Source organism: Manis javanica, chromosome 13, assembly GCF_040802235.1.
Source record: "Manis javanica isolate MJ-LG chromosome 13, MJ_LKY, whole genome shotgun sequence".
Taxonomy (NCBI): domain Eukaryota; kingdom Metazoa; phylum Chordata; class Mammalia; order Pholidota; family Manidae; genus Manis; species Manis javanica.
Window position 1 is genome coordinate 90,143,334 of NC_133168.1, and position 21,516 is coordinate 90,164,849.

The window sequence follows — 21,516 nt, forward strand, 5'->3', positions numbered from 1 at the left end:
ATTGGTCTATGGTTCTGTTCTTGTGCCAGTACCAAATTGTCTTGATTACTGTGGCTTTGTAGTAGAACCTGAAGTTGGGGAATGTAATCCACCCCGCTTTATTCTTCCTTCTCAGGATTGCTTTGGCTATTTGGGGTCTTTTGTGGTTCCATATGAATTTTAGAACTATTTGCTCAGTTCATTGGAGAATGCTATGGTATTTTCATAGGGATTGCATTGAATCTGTATATTGCTTTAGGCAGGATGGCCATTTGACAATATTAATTCTTCCTATCCATGAGCATGGGATGTGTTTCCATTTATTGGTATCTTCTTTAATTTCTCTCAAGAGTGTCTTGTAGTTTTCAGTGTATAGGTCTTTCACTTCCTTGGTTAGGTTTATTCCTAGGCATTTTATTCTTTTTGATGTAACTGTGAATGGAACTGTTTTTCTCATTTCTCTCCCTGCTAGTTCATTGTTAGTGTATAGGACTGCAACAGATTTCTGTGTATTAATTTTGTATCCTGCAACTTAGCTAAATTCAGATATTAGATCTAGTAGTTTTAGAGTGGATTCTTTAGGGTATTTTATATACAGTGTCATGTCATCTGCAAATAGTGACAGTTTAACTTCTTCCTTGCCAATCTGGAAGCCTTTTATTTCTTTGTGTTGTCTGATTGCCATGGCTAGGATGCTAAGGTATTTTCTTATCTGGGGGATGTTCAAACATTCCAGGCCCAGTTACTCCTGGCTTTTTAGTTTTAACTAATTTTACTGAAGAATGCCTATATTCCTAGTTTGATATTTTTACCTAGAGAATTAATGTGACTCTAACTTTGCTTAATTGTTTAACAGGGAGTTTTGGTAGGGGTTTCTTTGCATATTGGTACATTGTTCTGACTGGGATTAACCTGCTTTGCTTTTTCTGAAGTCCCCCTACTCTGTCTAAACCCGTGGTCCCTGTCTCACTTTCACCACTGACTCACTTCTTTGCACCAAAACCCTGGCTTTGTTCCTGCATCAGTTAGCTATAACTGCATAACAAAACACCCTAAAGCATAGTAGCATCAAACAGTAGCTGTTTATTTAGCTCACCTTCTGTAGGTTGGCAATTCAGGCTGGGCTGAGCTGGGTGGCTCTTCTGGTCTCAGCTGGACTTGCTCATGCTTATGTGGTCAGGGGGGCATCTGAGAGGTGGCTTGTTCAGGATATTCTCAAATGAGACAACTCAGTTCTGCTCCTTGTAGTCTCTTTTCATCCAGCAGGTTAGAGTCAAGGTCTCTAGAGGGTGAGCAGAAGCACAGAAGCTCTTTTAGGGTCTAGAATTGGCCTTGAAACTGGCACCCCATCACCTACTATTGGCTAAAGGACATCACAAGAATAGTCCAGAATCAATGGGAAGGGAAATAGGCTTCATTTCTTGATGAAGAACAAATGTCACACTGCAAAAGATATTGATCAGGGAGGGTAAAGAATTGTAATCATTTATGAAATCTGTTGCCTGAAGTCCCTAAGAAACTAAGTGAGGTTTTCATTTCTGCAAAGTCCCATCATAGCTATGGTTTGTTCATTCAATCGATTATTGAGTGACTACTGTGTACCAGACCCTGTTCTAGATGTTAAAGAGAGGCTGACCAGGGCTGAAACTAGGGTTAAGAGGAGGGAGGTACATGCCACAGACACAAAATTTAATTAATTTTAATCATTAAAAATTTAAATTATTTAATTATAATTTTAATTATTCAAATTAATTTCAATTAATTAGTTTATTTAATTATGCTTAATGTATTTGGGCTGTTTCTAGTTATCACATTATCATAGATAATGCTGGGATGAATCTCTTTCTGTTCTCAACAACATTTTTTTCCTTTGGTTGAATATTTCCATTGAGTAGGAATCTTGAATTGGAGGGTGTGAACATTTCTGTGTTGTAAGAAGTGTTATCTTACTGCTTTCTGAACAGGCTGCATGTGGCAGAATAAAACAACATAACCCCAAATCTCCCAGCATTAGATGTTTTCATTTTTCTTTTTTGATTCTGAGGGGTGGGAAGGAGGTGGGTACCAGTAGAATACCTGTCAAATACGATTCCATTTATGATCACCAGGATGGCTATTCCCTATAGGTCTATTCAGTATTTGTATTTGTGTGTGTGGGAGCCATGTGTTTGAGACCTGAGCCCATTTATTAATGATGAGCTTGATTCACTTTTTAAAAAGTTATCAGACTTTTATTACTTGCAATTCAAAAAACTCAGTAATCGATTGATAACTCCGAAAGCATTACAGATACACATAATAAGAAAAATGAGTTTCCAATCACATGGTAGTAGGCTGGATGTGGTTTGTACTGTTTTGTGAGAGCTGATGGTGAAGTTCTCAGGAATATTGTGAGTCAGTTGTCAAACATGGTCATTATTAAACGTTAAATTATAGAAACTTACAGCTAAATCAATTATAGTTGGCCCTTGATCAGCATAGGGGTTGGAGCACAGTTGAATCCTCATATAACTTTGACTCTCCCCAAATTTAATCACTAACAGCTTACGGTTGACCAGAAGCCTTACCAATAACAAACAGTCAATTAACACATATTTTGTATGTCCTTTTAGTATATACTGCATTCTTACAATAAAGCAAGCTACGAAAAAACATGTTCTTTCAAATTGTCACAAATCTCCGAACAGTTTTCCAGTATATTTTTTGAAAAATATCCTTGTGGAAGTGAATTGGTGCAGCTTAAACCCATGTTGCTCAAGGGTCAACTGTATGTTAAAACAAGGTAATAAATAAATACTCAAAACATATTGCTTTCTAATTATTTTACCACATTCTACTACTATTTATGTTCTTGACTCTTGTATCCATATGGTGGAAATGGTGTGCTATGGAATCTCTCTTTGCAACTCCACATTCAATGGTATATGTGAGAGGTTTGATATCAGCTATGGTGGGAGTATTTATACCATGGGAAACGGGCAAATGCTTTCTTCCAAATCAGGGCTTTCTTCCACCCCTTGGAAAGCCAGTTGTTAAACATTTATTTTTTGTTCTAATCCCTTTGTGAAGGAAGTGTTTGTTTATGTATAAACATATGGTTAGATATAGTTACATAACTGTTTGCAAGTTTTTTTTCAGTTGATGTCACAAATGTTATCACTTCCTATGTCATATATATATTTCTAATTCTATGATGAGGTTGAACATCATTTTCTAATGCTTATTGTCTACTTGTATTATTTCTATAAATTTCCTGCTTATATTCTTTGTACAATTTATGAGTAGGTTATTTGCAATTTTCTTGCTTATTTGTAAGAACTCGTTGTTTATTAAGGAAGGTCTCTATTTGTTATATACCGCAAATATATTTTCCTAGTCTATCATATGTCTTTTAATTACATTTGATCCTCTTGAAGTTTTGTATTTTCATGTAATCCACTTGGTCAATTTTCCCCCTTCATCTCTTCCAAATTTCATGTTTTGCTTAGAAAAGCTCTCCAAGATTATAAAATCTCCTGTAATTTTACTTTTTTATTATTTTATCTACTAATTTATTATTTTATTTACTAATTTTAAATGCTCCCTGGATGATGCTGAACTTTTATAAATTTCAGTGACCTCTGCTAGTTACGGATTCAACATCTGGGCAATAGATTTAATCCCAACCAATTGTTACACTCTTAATTTAGCTTTGTCATATTCCATTATTTGTAATTTGGTTATATTTGAATCCACCCATCTTTTTTTTTGAGAGGGCATATTTATTGATCAAATGGTTGTTAACAACAATGAAATTTTGTATAGGGGACTCAATGCACAATCATTAATCAACCCCAAGCCTATGAATCCACCCATCTTTTATTTGGTAAGCCAGGGGATTTCCAAGCCAATGGGTATTTTGGTAGTTGGAAGGTCAGGATGTTTTCAGCTAATATATTCTTCCCACTTTGGTCTGCCACAGGAGAGGTGAGGTATGTGAAAGTTTTTGCCAAGGGGACACTCGCCATCTCTGCTTCAAAGGACCATACACTGCGTTTGTGGAACTTACTCTCTGGCCAGGAGAAATTCAACATTTGGGATGGAGGCTCCACAGGGCTCACTGAACCTCAGATCTGGAGCCTTCACGTGGATGAGACAAAGAAGGTGGTGTATTCAGCATCTGGCTCAAAGGTACCAAACACCTGCCTTGTTTGCAAAGGCAAGCTGAGACCAGAGAATTCAAAGGTGGCAAATGTTTGCATAAGGAGGGGCTCCCTGGTATGGGGTGCATGTAAAAGGGTATACAACTATTTGAGAGAGGTTTCAACCTTATAAGGGTTTCAAACTTCATAGTTGGATTAGATGACCCTGACGGTTCTTTTGTGTCTTAAGAATTGAAACCTTTCATCTTTTTTTATTATAGTCATTTTAGTGCTATAAATTTCCCTCTGAGTACTGCTTTATCTATGTCCCACAAAATGTTATGTTATCATTAACATTCAGTTCAAAATACTTTCAGATTTCCCTTTTGATTTCTTCTTGGTCCGTGAGATATTTATTTATTTATTTTTATCTAAGTGTAGTTAACATACAATATTATATTGACTTCAGGTGTAAAACATAGAGATTCAACAATTATATACATTATAAAATGCTCACCGTGATAAATGTAGTTACCATCTGTCACTATACAAAGATCACGATGTTTTTGACTTATTCCCTATGTTGTACTTTTCATCCCCATGACTTATTTACTTTATAACTGAAAGTTGGTGGCTCTTTATCCTCTCCAACTATTTCACCCATTCCCCTCCACCCTCCACCCCGTGGCAACCACCAGTCTGTTCTCTGTGTTTATGATTCTATTTAGAAGTGTGCTATTTGTTTCTATTTGAGAGTTTCCTAGATAGCTTTCTGGTTTTTTTCCCCTAATTTAATTCCATTTGTATGACGTGAATCCTTCCAAATGTATTGAGACTCATTTTATGGTCTCTTTTGGTAAATGTTACATATGCTTCTGAAAACAGTATGTATTCTTCAATGTATTCTTCATTATGTCAGTTATAACCCTATGATCTGATTGTTTGATAAATAGAGATGCAATATATTAGTGGGTTAAAACTCAGTAACTAAAGACATGGGGGAAAATCTGTATTTAACTCGCAGTTGATTTCTTTGCAAGCTGAGAAATCTTGATCATATCACCTTACCTCTCTGCCTCAATTCTTCCTCTACCTCAGATAATGAGTGCAAGACACCTGGTCTAGAGCCTGGTAAATAGTAAGCACCAAATAATTAGTAGATATTAATTATTATTTTTTATTAGTAATTGGTGGTTGTTAACATATGTAATGTTGGTAGCTTATAAACTATACCATCCAATAGGGGAGGCACCAACCAGATATGACTATTGAACACTTAAAACATGGCTATTCAAAACTGAAATATGCAGTAAGTATAAAACATGCACTGGATTTCAAAGACTTAATAACATACAAATATTTCAATAATAATTTTATATTGATTATATTTTGAAATGATAACGTTGGACAAACTGGGTTAAATAACATGTATTACTGAAATTTATTTCACGTTTTTCTTTTTACCTTTTTTAAGGGGGCTGATAAATTTAAAGTCATATTTTTATTGGCTGGTGCAGGCTTAAATACTAGAGAAGAGTTGGCTGATTTCAAAACTGATTGTGGAAATCATTTTTCTTTTCAGAAAAAGTTTCCAAACAACTGTTAACTACATGATTTTGCTTTATGTGGTATGTGTGTCTGCGTATGCAATGTATGTACATGTGTATAAAAGAAAATGAGAATATAGCCAAATATAAAACCATATATGCAGTTTTATAAAGCTATTTTCACTTGCCCATAACCTTAAACATTCTTTGAAAGTAGCATGCTTAGTGATTTCATAAGATTCCATTTTCTGGCTCCACTGTAATTTATTTAACTAATCCCTTATTACTGCTCTTATAGGTTATTTACAGTTCTTTGCATTTTCCAGGAACTGAGATAGTTTTCCTTCTACATCTATCCTTGTGCGTTTCTCTCCTTATTTCTTTAGAGCAGATCCCAGAAGGAGAATTAATGGACAAATGTTTACTCTTTAAATGGTTACTGCTGATAAAAAGAGACTTTTTTTTATGAAGTTAAACAAGAAACCTGCTGTGATTAATAATTACATTAATGAACACATATGTGAATGTGTATGGCATGGCTGACCTTCTTTTTTCTGTTTTTAAGACTTTTTATTTTGGGGCATTTTAGACTTATGAAAATGTTATAAAGATAATTGAGTTCCCTTATGCCCTTGATCCTACCTTCTCAATGTCAGCATCTTATATAACCAGGTTTCATTGGTCACAACTAAGACATTAATATTGACAATTTCTATCAACCTAACTCCAGACTTTATTTTGGATTTCAGTTTTTCCACAGATGTCCTTCTGCAATTCCAGGATCCAATCCAGAATAAATCTCCCCTCTCTGCTTTTTTTTGGAACAGGCAGAGTGTTGAAAATAAAATGCATGAACTATAAAAAAGAGCACATTCTTGCATTTAACTCTGTAAAACTTGCAGCCTAGGTCTTCCGCTGAGATTTCTTTTTCCTTTTCATCATTCCATCAGGTCAGTGCTTGGAATCTGGAAACTGCAGAGCTGGTTTTCTGCATCCTGGGAGATGCCTCTGACCCCTGGAGGTGCACGGCCGCGCTGGCTTCCCAGGCCACACTGCTGACAGTGTCTGAGGCTGGCGTGGTCAGTCTGTGGAGCTCGGCCACAGGAAAACTGCAGGGGAAGCAACATTTGTCCAGCATCAAAGAAGAAACACCGACCTGTGGGGTCTCAGTCCAGAAACAAGGAAAGATAGTCACTGGGTTCAGCAAGGGCTCCATCTCTTTGGTAAGGAACTTTATGGAACACAATGCTAGTATGGACTTAGCTGCAAAGTGCTTAGACATTCTAGAAGTCAGGGGAACACATCTCACCTTTGATCTGCTAAATGACTCTTGGCTTCTTGATTCTAGGGATCTGACATTCAGTGCAGTTCAGGAAACATCTCTAAGTGTCTCATGGGAGCCAGCCAATTTGGATAATTTTGGGCACTCAGTCTTGTTGTGGACATTCTGGGAAAGAGTAGAGAATATGCTTCAGAGCCGTCTGCACTGAGGGGCCAGGAGATGGGATTTTATCCACCAGCTCCATCAGTGGTTGGGTGAGGGCCGCTCCCAGGAGCATCAATACAGGGGCCGAGCGTTCTGGCAGGATGCAGAGAAGACAGTCAGAAAAAAACAACCCAGGTGCAGAGTGGCAGTTGTACAATAAGTAGCCTTCCAGGAACAGAGGAAGACATTGAGGGGCCATGGCTGGGGCACCAACAGCAAGCTGTACAAGGAACTGTAGGTGGAGAGACAAGGTTGTCACATCAGGTACTGGAGGGGCTGTAGAAGTAGAAGAGTTCAACTGTGCCCTCGAGGAACTCGACCCCGGAAGGGAGACTGGGTCGCCAATGACTTACGATCACACTCAGAAGAGCAGTCTGTTTTCAGTAGAGGTGAGGGTTTGAGGAGGGGAGATCTGTAAAGAATCACCCCAAATTCCACATTTCTGGGCTTCAGGGCCTCATAGCCTCCCTAAGCAATCAAGGCACCAAATGCAATCATGAGCAGTAATGCCCATCCTCTGATCAGGTTTCCCAGGTGTTGACTCCCTCCAATGAGGGATTATCTTCAGTGAGCCTCCAAGGGAACTGGGACTTTGGGTGTCCGACACACTTGAGTTTGAAAACCTCAGTTCTGTCTTCAACTAGTTTGTATTCTTGCATGAGCGTACCTCCTTCTTCAAGCCTCAGTTTCCTCTTGTATAACATGGAGGGAAATAGCACCAACATCCAGAGCCAGAATCGGGACAGGCACCTGCTCAGGCATCCAGCCAGCAGGGGTGGGGGCTCTAAGGTGTCATGGAGTGAACTGGACATGTGGTGGCCATTACCGTCTGCTTTCTCCCTGCGTGATTTGCTGTTGGTGTACCATCTCTATCCCCCCAGTGTTCTCCATTTCTGAAGGCTATTGTTCTGTTGGTCCTAAGCCAACTGATGGCAGCTCCCTTGTTAGAAGTGCCTTAAGTGCTCACCTGGGCACATGTCACTCTTAGGAGCTCCACAGACCTCTCCCCTACTAAGGTCCCTCTTTATGGTTAGGCCAGCTCTTGTGATTCTTACTGTGATTGCAGGATATATTTTAGCAAGAAACCGTCAGGTAAATTTGAGCAACAAGATTTATTATTCACATGGCACTGGAGGATACGGGGTGTGCGTGTGGGTCACACAGTGAGGTTGAGTTGTGGGTGGTGGGGGGAACATGGACTGGTCCCCTGCCTTTATTAGAATCCAAAGGTGGAATGTTTACGGTTTCACAGGTTCACTCTTTATTGGCTAATTTAAAGCAGTAGTGTGAGCACTTAGGGCATGGAAAAGAGAAGCAGGGCCACTCTGGCGGTTGGATATCTAGGTTCCCCAGGGTTTTCTGAAAGAGGCAACTTCATGGGCAGGGGCAGCTTAATTCCTCACCGCGTTGTTTTGTTAGTCGTGTTGGACAGCTGGTGGTACGTTTAGTCAAGATGGATGTCTTTGAAGCAGATGCCTGGACAATCCAAAAACTCAATGTCAGGCATTTATGTCATAACTGAGCACGTGGGTCGTTTTGTCCTGACTTTCCTTCCCCCAACACACCAGCACACTTGGCCCCTGTGTTCCTGCTCCTGGGATCAGCCCTCACCCAACCACTGATGGAGCTGGATAGAATCTCAGCTCCTGGCCCCTCAGTGGGGATAAACTCCGATAAGAGAAAAATCTTTAAAAAGTAGCCACAGGAGAAAAGGCCCATTATGCACAATGGCTGTCAGTGATAAGAATTACAGCTGGTTTCTCATCAGAAACAATGAGGACAGAAGATGATAGAATGACATCTGTAACTTGAGGAAAGAAAATCACAAAACCTGTCAACTTAGATTTCTGTATCCAGTAAAAATAGTCTCCAAAACTGAAGGCAAAATTAAGACATTCTCAGGCAGAAAAGCTGAGAGAATTTGTTTCCAACAAACTTGCACTTTAAGGAATGCTGGAAAGATGTTCTTCAGGATGAAGGGATAGAATGCCAGATGGAAGGCTAATGAACGAATAAAGAGCACCAGAAAAGGTAACTAGAAGAGAAAGCTCAACTGGAAGCTGCTCATGTCTAGGAGAGTCAGGAAAGAGAGCAGGTACCCAAAGACTCTATTATGTGGTCCGGGGAAAAGCAATCTCCTTGCACCAGCATTCCTGAGTGGTGCCCCTCCATTCAAGCTGGTCCTGAAATATTCAAGTCCAAGTGAACATCAAGATTGAGAACTTTGAGGTCTGCAGGCTAGGAAACTAGGATCATGAATACATCAATCAAGAGTCTGCTGTTGAAATAACGTGAATCTTAAGTAAAGCTTTTGAAAATGTTAAGTAGGACCCCATCTTCTCTAATAGAAACACACACACACACACACACACACACACATACACACATACACACTACTTATGAGCACATCTGGAAGGTTGAGCGTGTCAGTTACATGGGGCAACTCCAGACAGAGGGACCAGCTCTGAACCCGAGGGCCAGCTGTGACCTGCCTTTGATGGTTGCAATTCCTGGAATCTTTGGAACTGACTTGTACATGGAGTGATGCTTTTACCAGGAATGGGAGCTTCGTTCTATTATCTAAATGTTGACATTTTTAAAACACCTTCCAAGAATTATCTGGTTCACAAAGCACCTGGAATGGAGCTGTTATTTTGAGCATTAAAGTATATTTTTATGAAAAGAAAATCCATTTCTTGGGCACCATTTTACCTTCTTTGTGGAGAATATAAATTAGTGAAGCCCTTGGGAAAGCAATCTTACAGTACATCTATGAACATTAAATAGTAAGATTCCCACTGAATTCATCAGTTCTGCTTCTGAAGAGGAAGGAGATGACCAGGGAGGTGAGAGGAAGAGAAAAGGTGGAAGAAATTTCCAGCCTGTGCATAGAAGCAATATGCTGGAAGGCCAACATCAGAGAGCAGCAGCAGACAGAAAACACAAGCAGGAGGAACAAATGGAAACCGAGCATGTGGCTCTGCGAAGCGTTTCTGATGCCTGTGTGACATGCATTATGCAAAATAAACGTTTATTGTACTGTATTCCCAGCCAAACAACATTTATTCTACAGTAATAAAAAATATATCTCATTCTGGCCTCAAAGCATTAATCCAGTTACTGAGAAGAGAACACAAGAGGAGCAAAGGAGAGACCAAGATCTTGAGACAGACTCATTGGGTTGAATTTCCCCCTCCCCCCCTTGATGGAAGGATGTTCCAGATTCTCAATCGAGGACTTCATTAATGGCCTTATAGCTGTGTTATGATTGCTTAAAAAAAATTTCCTGTAAAGTGCACGCTGCATACTAAGGTTGGCCATCATTCCTGTTGAAATATTTTTACCAAGCTTCAGTGAAGCTTTTGTGTTTGATAGTTGTAAGAAGCTCAGGTGAAGGTGGTGATTGTGCATTATTTCATTTAGAAAACATAAAAATCATTTTGTTTTGAACTAGGTATAAACTGGAATAGCAGTTATACCCCAGAGAGTGGGGCAGTTGTGCCTGTTCCTTGACATTCCTTTGTTGTTTAATTCTTCAGATTCTTTGTAATTGTTTTTTTTCAATCCTGAGAGATTTAACCAGTAGACTTGTTAAGAAAACAAAAATGAAACTGTAACCAAAATTTTAAAGTTTATTTTTTTTAAAAAAGGATCAGCCTAGATAATAGTATTTACCACAGCATTCTTAAGAAAACATCAGCATGGTATCAAATACCTGTCCAGAAGAAAGTGTTAAATGAATTAAGGACCTTTATACTCTGAAAGATTATGTGGCCATAAAAAACTCCAATGGGCTTGAGCAGCAGTCAGCAAGCTGTGGCTGCCTGCCTGTATATGGCCCGTGCTCTGAGAATGAGTTTATGAATTTAAGTGGTTAAAAAAATTAGCCAGAGAATAGTATCATGTGACATGTGAAAAGTCTATGGAATCCAAATTCAGTGTCCATAAATGAAGTTTTATTGGCACACAACCACCCCCAAATGTTTACATGCTGTCTCTGGCTGCATTTGTGCTGTAACAGCAAATTTAAGACGGTGTGGCCCACAAAGCCTGAAATATTTGCTATCTGGTCCATTACAGGGAAAGTTTGCATGGGCCAGAGGTACTTTCATGGCAATAGCAATACAGTTTCATGTAGTGCTCACTGAGCAACTAGCGTTATTCCAAGAACTTCATATCCATTGATTTAAATTTAACCTTTAAAGCAAAGCTAAAGTAACTACTGCCATTCCATCTATGTCCCAGAACTGTAGCACAGAGAAGTAAAGTCATTTGTCTAAAGTCACACAGCTCAGGAGTATCACCGATGGGATTTGGACTTAGGTAGGCTGATTTTAGGGTCCATGTTCTTAACCACTGTGCTATGCGTGGGCCCCATAGGAAGCTGGGGCTGGGTCCTACTTTGCTGTGGGGTCTGTTCCTGCCTTGCAGCATCTTCAGCAGCATCCCTGGCCTCCACCCACTAGATGCAAAGCATCTGTCAATCTTAACAACCAAAAATGTCTGTAGACGTTGCCTAATGTCCTGGGGTGAGGGTGTGTGTGCAGAATTGCTCCTCAGGTTGAGAACCACTGTTCCAGACACATTACATGAAAAAAGCAACTCTCAGAACAGTGTCTATGATAGATTATGTTAAAAAGGATGCTCACGTAAATGCCCATCCATGCAAACATGTCAAGCAAATGCAGACAATGGTCCCATCTGCAGAGGAGGAGGGATGGCAGGGAGGGCAAAGAGGAGTTCAGGGTGTGTTCAAGGTGTGCTCTGGATATTTCTATTTTTTAAAAATCTTCTACAGTATACTATTTTTTAAGTTTTAAAAGAATCATATTTAAAAAATTATCAGTAACAGCCACAAAGAAATTCACTTTCTCCTGCCTCTGCTAAATAAAGGTGGACAAAGTCTTTTTTAAAAATATGTTTGAATCGGTGCAGATGAGTCAGTTTTCTGGGCTATCCCTGTGTCCCATCTCTCCCCCCCAACCAAGGTAATGAACATAAAGCTGTCAGCACACAGCCTGGTGGTAGTCAGGTGCTCAAAAATCAGAAACTGAATTGGGGTTGGGAATCAGGGATGAACCATCCTCTTAGGTCTGAATAAAATTAGTTCATTTCTGCAACTAGGGAAAAGCTGCCTTCCTCGGGCTCCAACCTGTGTTTTGATCTTATCTGAGATCTCTAGAGGTCCTGGGCGGGGGCAGAAAATGAGCGCTGGAATGTTCTCTGGGTCCCTGAATTGGTCACATTATACTGTGATTTGGGGAGGGCTCCCTGGATCCCAGGGGAACCATGCCATGCACATCTCAGCTCACAGTGAGGTGGTCCCGGCATCATCACCCATTTAACAGATGGGGAACCTGAGGCACCCCAGGGGTAAGGAATTTGCTCAGGATCACAGATCCGGGGAGTACCTGAGCCAAATACAAGCTCTTGATCCTGACCCCTGAGCCATGTGGAAATGCTTGATGGGCATCCTTGATTCTGCACAGGTTTCCTCCGAAGGAGACAGCCTGCTGGAGAAGCTTCCAGAAGCTGTGCGGTTCCTGGCGCTCTCTGAGGACGGGTCTCTTCTTGCCGCAGGTAGTGTTGAGCTCTTGCTTGGAGCCATGAGGAAGTAACTCTGCATTTGGCTGGAAGTAAAGACGGCCCTAGATCAATGGTCAGCAAACTTTTTCTGCAAAGAGCCACATAGCACACATTCTTGGCTTTGCAGACCTATGGTCACTGCCTCCACTATTCTCACTCTGACCTTATAATGTGAAGGCACCACATATATTTCAAGTGGCTGTGGCTGTGCACAAATACAACTTTCTTTATGGACACAAAAATTTGAATTTCATGTCATGTTCACTTGTCACAAAATAGAAATCTTATTTTGCTTTTTTTTCAGCTATTTAGAAATGTAAAATTATTCTTAGCTCACAGGCCATACAAAAATAGGTGGTGGTCCGTTCTGGCCCATGACCTATATGTGGTTTGCCAACCCCTACTGCGGGTGACTCCGTTAACCTCTGTGGGCTTGCAGTTAGTCTTCATTGAAATGGGCGTGGTATCTCTGCCAGATGGTCCCAGGGACAGAGGAGGCCAGGTGACGGGATGCGATGAGGCATACAACCCCTGCTTTTAGAAGTTTCCAGGCTAACAGAAAAGGTGGACAATCAGGTAGCCACAAGAAAAAGTGGTTGGCACTGTGACAAAAATCAGGGGTTGTGGGAGCAAGCACATGGCTCCCTTTTTTAATCTGAAGCAGTCAGGGAAGGCTTCCCAGTGGAGGTGGTAAACAGACACTCCACTGCTTTTGCTTGTTTTTTTTCAAATAATACTATCTAATATTTATTGAATCCTTATCATATGCTAGATACCATTCTAATAGATACACAAAACTAAATTATTTCACAATTGATTGATTTTTTAAATTGAAGTAGAGTTGATATGCAATATTATATTGGTTTCAAACATACAACATAGTGATTCAACAGTTTTATACATTATTAAATCCTCACCCCAACTAGTGTAGTTACTGCCAACATAGAAAGTTGTTATAGAACTATTGACTATATTCTCTATGCTGTACTTTTGTCCCCATGACTAATTTATATTATGATTGAGATTTTATTCCTCTCTATCCCCTTCACCTATTTTACCCACTTACCACAACCCCTTCCCCATGGTAACCACCAGCCACTTCTCAGTGTCTATGAGTCTATTACTGTTTTTTGTTCATTTTGTTTTGGTTTGGTTTTAGATTCCACAAATAAGTGAAATCATGTACTATTTGCCTTTCTCTGCCTGGCTTATTTCACTGAGCATAATACCCTCCAGCTTTGTCCATGTTGTTGCAAATGGTAGTATTTGTTTCTTTCTTACAGCTGAATAGTATTCCATTCTGTATATGTACCACGCCTTCTTTATCCACTCATTTACTGATGGACACTTAGGTTGCTTCCATCTCTTGGCTATTGTAAATAGTGCTGCGATAAACGTAGGTCTTTTTGAATCTGAGATCTTGTTTCCTTCGGGTAAATTCCTAAGAGTGGAATTACTGGGTCAAATGGTATTTCAGGTTTTGAGGAACCTCCATATTGCTTTCCACAATGACTGAACTAATTTACATTCCACTAACAGTGTAGGAGGGTTCCCCTTTCTCTGCATCCTCACCAGCATTTGTTGTTCCTTGTCTTTTGGATGTTGGCCATCCTAATTGGTATGGGGTGATATCTCATTGTGGTTTTAATTTGCATTTCTCTGATAATTAGCAATGTGGAGCATCTTTTCATGTGTCAGGCAAGTATTTCTTTCAAGTGTCATAAACAGAATTGTGGTTCAGGAATCCTCAAGATCACCACCAGGGCTTGCAGAACTCTGAAAAGCTGTTGTGCTCACAGTTGCAGTTTATTGTAGCCAAAGGATACAGATTAAAAGCAACTAAGAGAAGAAGTGCATGGGGCAGGTCCAGGAGAGACCAGGCACGAGCTTCCAGGTGTCCCCTCCCAGCAGAGTTCTATGGACAGCACTTACTCCTCCTGGCAATGACGTGTGACAGCATGTACGGTGTACTGTCAGCCAGTGAGGCTCACCCAACCATGCTGTCCAGGATTCTTACTGGCGGTTGGTCACATGGACATGGCTGACCACCTACACAGCTGACTTTCATCTGCAGCATCCCCCTGGGCTCAAGTTGACATTGCATGTCCCAAGGCTGCCACCATAAATGACACTGTGAGCACAGACCACCCAAGGTGGCCTGGGGTAAACCAAGGCACTCTTATCAGGTAGGGCTTTCCGTGGGCTTAGGGTGCTACCCAGGAGCCAGGCATGGACCAGACCTTTCATGTACAGAGTATGGAGTTAATCCACACCCAGACTGCTGAGTTAACTTTTTACTGCACAAGAATGTAATGCAAATATTCTTGGACTGTAGATATTTTGATGCATTTCATTCGTTTTCCATAACATCCTTCTGTGTGAGCCTCGCATTCAAGCACAAGTCAAAAAAAGAAATTCCATGGTGAGCATGGAAAGGCACAAATGCTCAGCCTCCAACTTCGCATTGACCTCAGTTGATTCAGGGGTTGTCAGGAGGCTACACTGAGATGATGCAGGCCAGGTACATACCTAGCACAGCATTGTGTGTCAACCTTACAATGATAGTAGCAAATAGTTGGGTGCTTACAATTTGTCAGAACCTTTCCTAAGCAGTTTACACATGTTCCTTTACATCTCAATAGCCCTGGGAGATGCACAACTTTAAGTATTATCGATGGTGGACAAGGAAACTGAGACATGGGGAGTTAGGTAACTTGCTTGAGGTCATACATGCTGGAATTTGAATGCAGTTAGGCTTGACTTTGCACCTTCAGATATGATGCTGAATATTTGTTTCTTTACTAAAAACATTTTCTTTCTAAACATCTGGAAGACTTGATGGCCTGCCTATCTTGTAAACAATAATTCCCATGTAATTACTTGAGTGGGGTTCATGCTGACCCAGCAGCCACACCCAGACCTGAGCTGTTGGTGCTCGTGGAAATGGACGACTCAGTGTATGACCTATGGTGTTCCAGGGACAGAAATCTTTTTCTAAAGTAAGGAGGCAGCTTCCTTCCTACTCAGAGAAGACAATAAAAATATGTGCATGAGCACACACACACACACACACACACACACACACACACACACACACACAAACAGCTGAGTCGCTCTGCTAGCCGCTGGGGTGTGTCTCTGGTTCACTCACTCACTGAGCAGAAGGGATATGATTAGTCTTCAGGATGAGGCCTCAGAAGACCCGCACAATCTGTTCTTCACCCACCTCCCTTCACTGCTAAGGATCCTCAACAATGCATTTACCCAGGTCATATCTGGTACCCAAGTGGGGTTACCAGTAAAATCAAGGATGCCCAGTTAAATTTCAGACAAGTAACTAATCAAGATTTTAGCATAAGTATATCCCACACAGTATTCAGGATATACTTATGCCAATAACAATTTCATTGTTTATCTACAATTCAAATTTAATCGGGTGTCCTATTATTTTTTTTTGTGTGTGTGTTTTTGCTAAATCTGGTGACACATTCTCTGCTGTGCTCCCTCCTAAGGCTCTACAGAACCTTAAGAAGTATCTATCTTTGCCTCCTCCACATTCTGCCTTATGATTCTTTGATTTGTGGTCGCATCTCTCCATTGTCTGCCTCTGTCTTCACATGATCTTCTCTGCCTGTGTATCTCTGTGTCATTTTCTCTCATGGCACCCAGTCCCCTGACTTGTCTGCCCTTTTCACAAATTGTAACCATTTTATTTCCTCCCTCCCTCCCTTTCTTTCTTCATACTTTCTTTTTATCTTCAAGATGTGTTTACCCTGTGTCCAGCTTTGTGCAGGGCCCTGGGACCATGAACAGCCCACACAGGCAGTACCAGCGTCTGGAGACTCACAGTCTTGTGATGATTAATCATTTTATGGTTTTCTCCAAGATTACTGATCCTGTCCCTCCCCAACTGTAGGCTCTGTGAGGATGGGGACCATGTCTGTCTTATTCACCACTATATTTCTTCTGCTTGCATCTAAAAGGTGCTCAAAAAAGAAAAAAATCTTTGTGGACTGAATTAAGTTTCTCTCAAGCATCTCCAGGAATGAAAGGCATGACCCTAATTTCTGCCATTTCAGGCTTTGGAAGATCCGTGCGCATATACTTGGCCGACTCACAGGGGTTTCACCGATTCATGGCCACTGACCTTGAACATGAGGACACCGTGGAGACAGCCGTGTTTGGTCCTGAGAACAATCTGATTGTCACAGGGTCCCGGGACGCACTCATTCAGGTGAGGGAGAGACCGGGGCCTGTCACCCTCACCCCCACCTCAAGAATACAAAGTATGAGTCTTTAGGATCTTTTGGCTTCAAAATACAGAAACTGATAAAAACAGGGCAGTTCACTGGGAGAGGGTAATGGTTTTGGGGAGAGGGGGATCTCGTGGGGCCCAGCAACAGACTTGGGGCGTTTACCAAAATGTTCAATGAAGGAGATGGCATTCCCACCAAACCTAAAAGCCTGAGAGGATTTTGGCCTTCAGAGTGGAGCAGAGTTGTGAGACAGGGGATGAAAATTCCCTTTAAGTTCAAAGTTTACAAGGAAAGCACCTGATCAAGTAGCATTGCTCCAACTTACTGGTCTTACGACCTCTTTATATTCTTAAAGATGAGTAAGGATCCCAAAGAGCTTTTGCTTATGTGGGTTACATAGATTTGATTTATATACATGTTTCTAACAAATGGTTTATTTTGGAATAGTTTTAAGATTTATGGAACAGTGTAGGAGAGCATAGAGAGTCACCATATACCCAGCTTGCCCCACCATTAGCATCTCACACTACCTAGATCCCTTCATCGTACCCAGAAAGTATGACTGGGACAATGCTATTAACTGATCTGCAGATTTTGTTCTGATTTCACAAGCTTTCCCTCAAATGTCCTTTTTTTCTAATTCCTATTAGTTCATTAACATGACATGTCAACATAATAACATACTCTTATGAAAACAGCTGTATTTTCTGAAACATACCAAAAAGCCTCTTGGGAAGTGTATTGTTTCACATTTTGGCAAATCTCTTTTCTGTTCGACTCAACAGAAAACAATTGTATTCTCATATTTAATTCTGCATTCTTCTGTCTGTTGTGATAGCCCATGTCCTGTAGCTTGTGGAAAATGCCACTGCTCACTTGTGAGAAAAAGAGACTGGAAAAGGCAGATAACACCTTAAATTATTATGAGAATAGTTTTGCTTCTGCCAATTCCCCTGAAAAGGCCTGGGGGCACCCCCCAAAGGGTTCCCTGGAACACAGTTTGAGAACTGCCACAGTAGTGGTTTGATGAGATGTGGGGAAGTTTGAGGGTGTGGGGATATGTGAAGGCCACTGAACCACAACCTAAGAATTTACCTTAGGTGGATGAATGGGCTTAAGCATATTTCCAAACTACAGCAGCGTAAGGAAGAAGTCATCTGTGCTCCACTGCTGTCCATCCCTAGGTGTGGAGTCTGTCGGAGCAAGGGACCCTGCTGGACATCCTGGAGGGTGTCGGGGCCCCTGTGAGCCTGCTGGTCCAGGGTGGGGCCCTGGTGGCATCTGCTTCCCAGCAGTCCTCGTCTTTTAAAGTCTGGGATCTCACCTATGCTCAGCAGCCACGGGCCTCTACCCCATTTCTGCACCGCACTGGCCTCACTGCAGTGTCCCACAACGGAAGCTACGTGTACTTCCCCAAAATTGGGGACAAAAACAAAGTCACCATCTGGGACTTGGCAGAAGGTTTGTAAGCACGGTCATTTGTGTGAGTAAGACCAAGAAGCCCCTGTCCTGGTCCATTCGGGCTGCTGTAACAGAATGCTGTCATAGACTGGGTGGCTTCAACCAGATCTTTATGCCTTACAGTTCTGGAGGCTGGGAAGCAGGCAGATCTGTGTCTGGTGAGAGCTGGCTTCTTGGGTTGCAGACAGCATCTTCTGGCTGTGTCTCCCTGCGGAGAGCAGGGAAAGAAACAGACTCTCCTGCTTCCTCTTAGAGGGGCATTGATCCCAATCAGCTCCCCAAAGCCTGACCTCCTAACCTTAGGGATTAGGATTGCAACATGAATTTGGGGCGGGGGGTGGGAGTTGGTCACAAACATCCAGTCCAGAATACCCTATATCTCCAATTAGGTTGAAAGTGGCCAGTACAAAACAGGACCTGATTTTATAAATTTCCAGTTTATAAGAGTTGATTATCTGGCTGTCCGTCCCAGTTTTAGTTCAGGTTTCCTGGAAGCAGGGTGTGTGATGGGGATATTGGCACCAGTCGTGCATGGAAGGAGCTTCTAGGGAAAGCCTGAGACGGGGTGGGGAAGCAGGCTGGGCTGGCAGAGGGTCCGAGCCAGGAGGTGGGCTCAGCCCAATCCCCCAGGGGGCCCAGGAGAGTGAACAGGACCAGAAGAATGTGGGCTCAGCTGACGGCCAGCTTCAGCCTAATCCCAGGGGGAGCCCTGGGGCATGAATCACACCTTGGAGTTGTCTCACCTTGAAGCAAAGAGGCCAATCTTTTGTACCCCATATCAGACACTCTTTGGCTGCAGGCCATCCTGGCTGTCAGGCACAGGCCCCCATGGCGTTTCCAGATAAGGGGTTCCCTTCATCCAAGGGCAGGGGGCAGCCTTGGGTCTGAGTGAACTGGTTGGTCAAGGGGGCGTGTGTGAGCATGTCACCAGCAGTGTGTGCTGCAGCTCCCACTGGGCGGATGGAGGTAGAGAAATCCCCTGTTAAGGATAAAATAATATGGGCAAAGAAATTCACTCTCAAGTCCATGCAATCATGGATTTGGCAGACATTTGTTTAGTGTTAGCCGCAAGGCCAGGCTCTGGGGACTGGCAGTGAGCAAGACAGATGAAGTTGCAGTGTTCAAAGTGCTTACCTGCTAGTTGTGGGGTGCAGCACGATGCAAGGTGTGGTGGGGAATAAGATAGGAGTCTGCAAACTACAGCTGGCGGGCCAAGTCCAGACATGTATTCTTTACGTATTGTTTGTGATTGCTTTTGTGGCTAAAAGGGCAGGGTGAAGTGGTTGCAGCGCATAGCGTGCAGACTCCCCAACAAAAACATTTATTCTCCAACCCTTTATAGCAGCTTGTAAAGGAAATATTTGGGATGAGAGGTCATGTGAGTCCCTGAAGACCTTGGAAAGGCACGTACAATTGTTCTAAGAGGGCTGGGAGGTCATCGGAAGGCACGAGATAGAGCAGTGAGATGTTGCAATTTTCATTTTTTGAAGTCTGGATGATTGGAATGCAGGAGTGGAAGCGGGAAATCACAGTAACCAAGTGGAGTAGTACAGACAATGAAAGTTTTTTAAAAAAACGCTTCAAGTACGAAAACTGTGGAACCAGCATTTCCGTGATCTGTTCTTGACTTGTCTTCTCTCGGCAGGTGAGGAACAAGATGCTGTGGACATGCCCAGTGAGGTCAGGTGTCTGGAGGTTGCCCAGCAAGCCAATCTCCTTTTCACTGGCCTCATTTCGGGGGTTGTCCTGGTGTTCCCCCTGAATTCCAGACAGGACGTGCTGTGCATCCCCCCTCCAGAGGCCCGGAAAGCCATCAACTGCATGGCCCTTAGCAAGGGCGAGGAGCACCTGGCCATTGCTTATGACAGCATTGTCCTCGTGCTGGACATCAGCCCCGGGGAACCCTGTCCGGTCATTGATGGGCCAACATACACCTTCTATACTCAGCTGCCCGCAACCATATCCAGCGTGGCTGTTCTGGCTGACTCCCGCGTGATCTATGGCATGACCAGTGGCGACCTCTTCCTTTACGAGTGCGCAAATTCCAAAGTGTTCCCTCTGGAGGCCCATGGGAGCCAGGTCACCTGCGTGGAGGTCAGCCACAAGGAGCAGCTGGCAGTCAGTGGGTCCGAGGAATCTCTGCTGTGTCTCTGGGACTTAGAGGCGTGCAAGTGGAAATTTGAGATGAACTACACGGTGCGTGACCTGCCACCCCACACACATGCGATGTCCTGGTGTTAGGAAGCTGATGCTGGGCATCAATTATTAAGCGCACACTATGTGCCATTGACCGTGGTCAGGACTCAGGGGAGGTCAGTGAGAAGGCACTTGTCTTAGGTGCAGAGTTTAAGGGGTGCTAAACAACTTGGCAGTCAAGAGAAATAGAATTTAAACCCACGTTTTAAAGAACTCAAGACAAATGCAAAAAAATCCATGAGGAACAAAATATTCACAATTTAGAGACAGGATCAAACCCTACACTGACACAGCCTTACCTTACTCTCTTCATCCTGATCTTGACTGGGCTGTTCTTTCACTCACTGGTGTTGATCACATGACCTAGGGGAGGATCTCTGTGTGTCTGTTCGCCAAGGCGGCCCCTGTCCCTGGGAGAGCCCCTGATGTATCCTCAGTGCTCAATCAATGCTTGTGAAATAAAGACAAAGCCCCCAATACGTGATGAGTTGGAAAGCCACAGGGCTTTGAAGAAAAACAGGGCAAGACAGAGGGGGCAGGAAGTGGCAAGGGCCACTATTTAAGAAGGTTAAATAAATCTGGTGGAACAGCATTCTAGGCAGAAGGAACAGCAGTTGTGAAGGCTCTGAAGAAGGAAATTGGTGATTCCTTTATATACAAAGCACCTAATAGTTCACATTGTCCATCTCTTAAGGAGCTATTATAATTTTTATGTGAATATTATTAGGAGCTATATTATATATTTATATATTCCTATTATTTATACATTATGTAAAAATATGCACATTAAAATATCATTTTATAATTTAATCCTCATGACACTCTTTTAAGGTTGGTGTTATTTTCCCCAGCTTTTCAGGTGGAAAACAAAAGCCATACCTTCG

General features: G+C 42.2%; 1 protein-coding gene across 3 annotated transcripts in view; it reads left to right on the plus strand.

Moving 5' to 3' along the window:
* NWD1 (NACHT and WD repeat domain containing 1) overlaps positions 1-21,516 on the plus strand; it is a 68,180-nt gene that overhangs the window by 41,219 nt on the left and 5,445 nt on the right. For 2 of the 3 annotated variants that reach the window (XM_073220211.1, XM_073220212.1), the window contains exons 14-19: positions 3,941-4,149; positions 6,598-6,870; positions 12,623-12,713; positions 16,799-16,953; positions 18,160-18,436; positions 20,082-20,632. In XM_073220211.1, coding sequence (XP_073076312.1) covers positions 3,941-4,149; positions 6,598-6,870; positions 12,623-12,713; positions 16,799-16,953; positions 18,160-18,436; positions 20,082-20,632 — 1,556 coding nt within the window. The remainder of the gene's footprint in view (positions 1-3,940; positions 4,150-6,597; positions 6,871-12,622; positions 12,714-16,798; positions 16,954-18,159; positions 18,437-20,081; positions 20,633-21,516) is intronic. The other variant, XM_073220213.1, reaches the window with a different exon arrangement.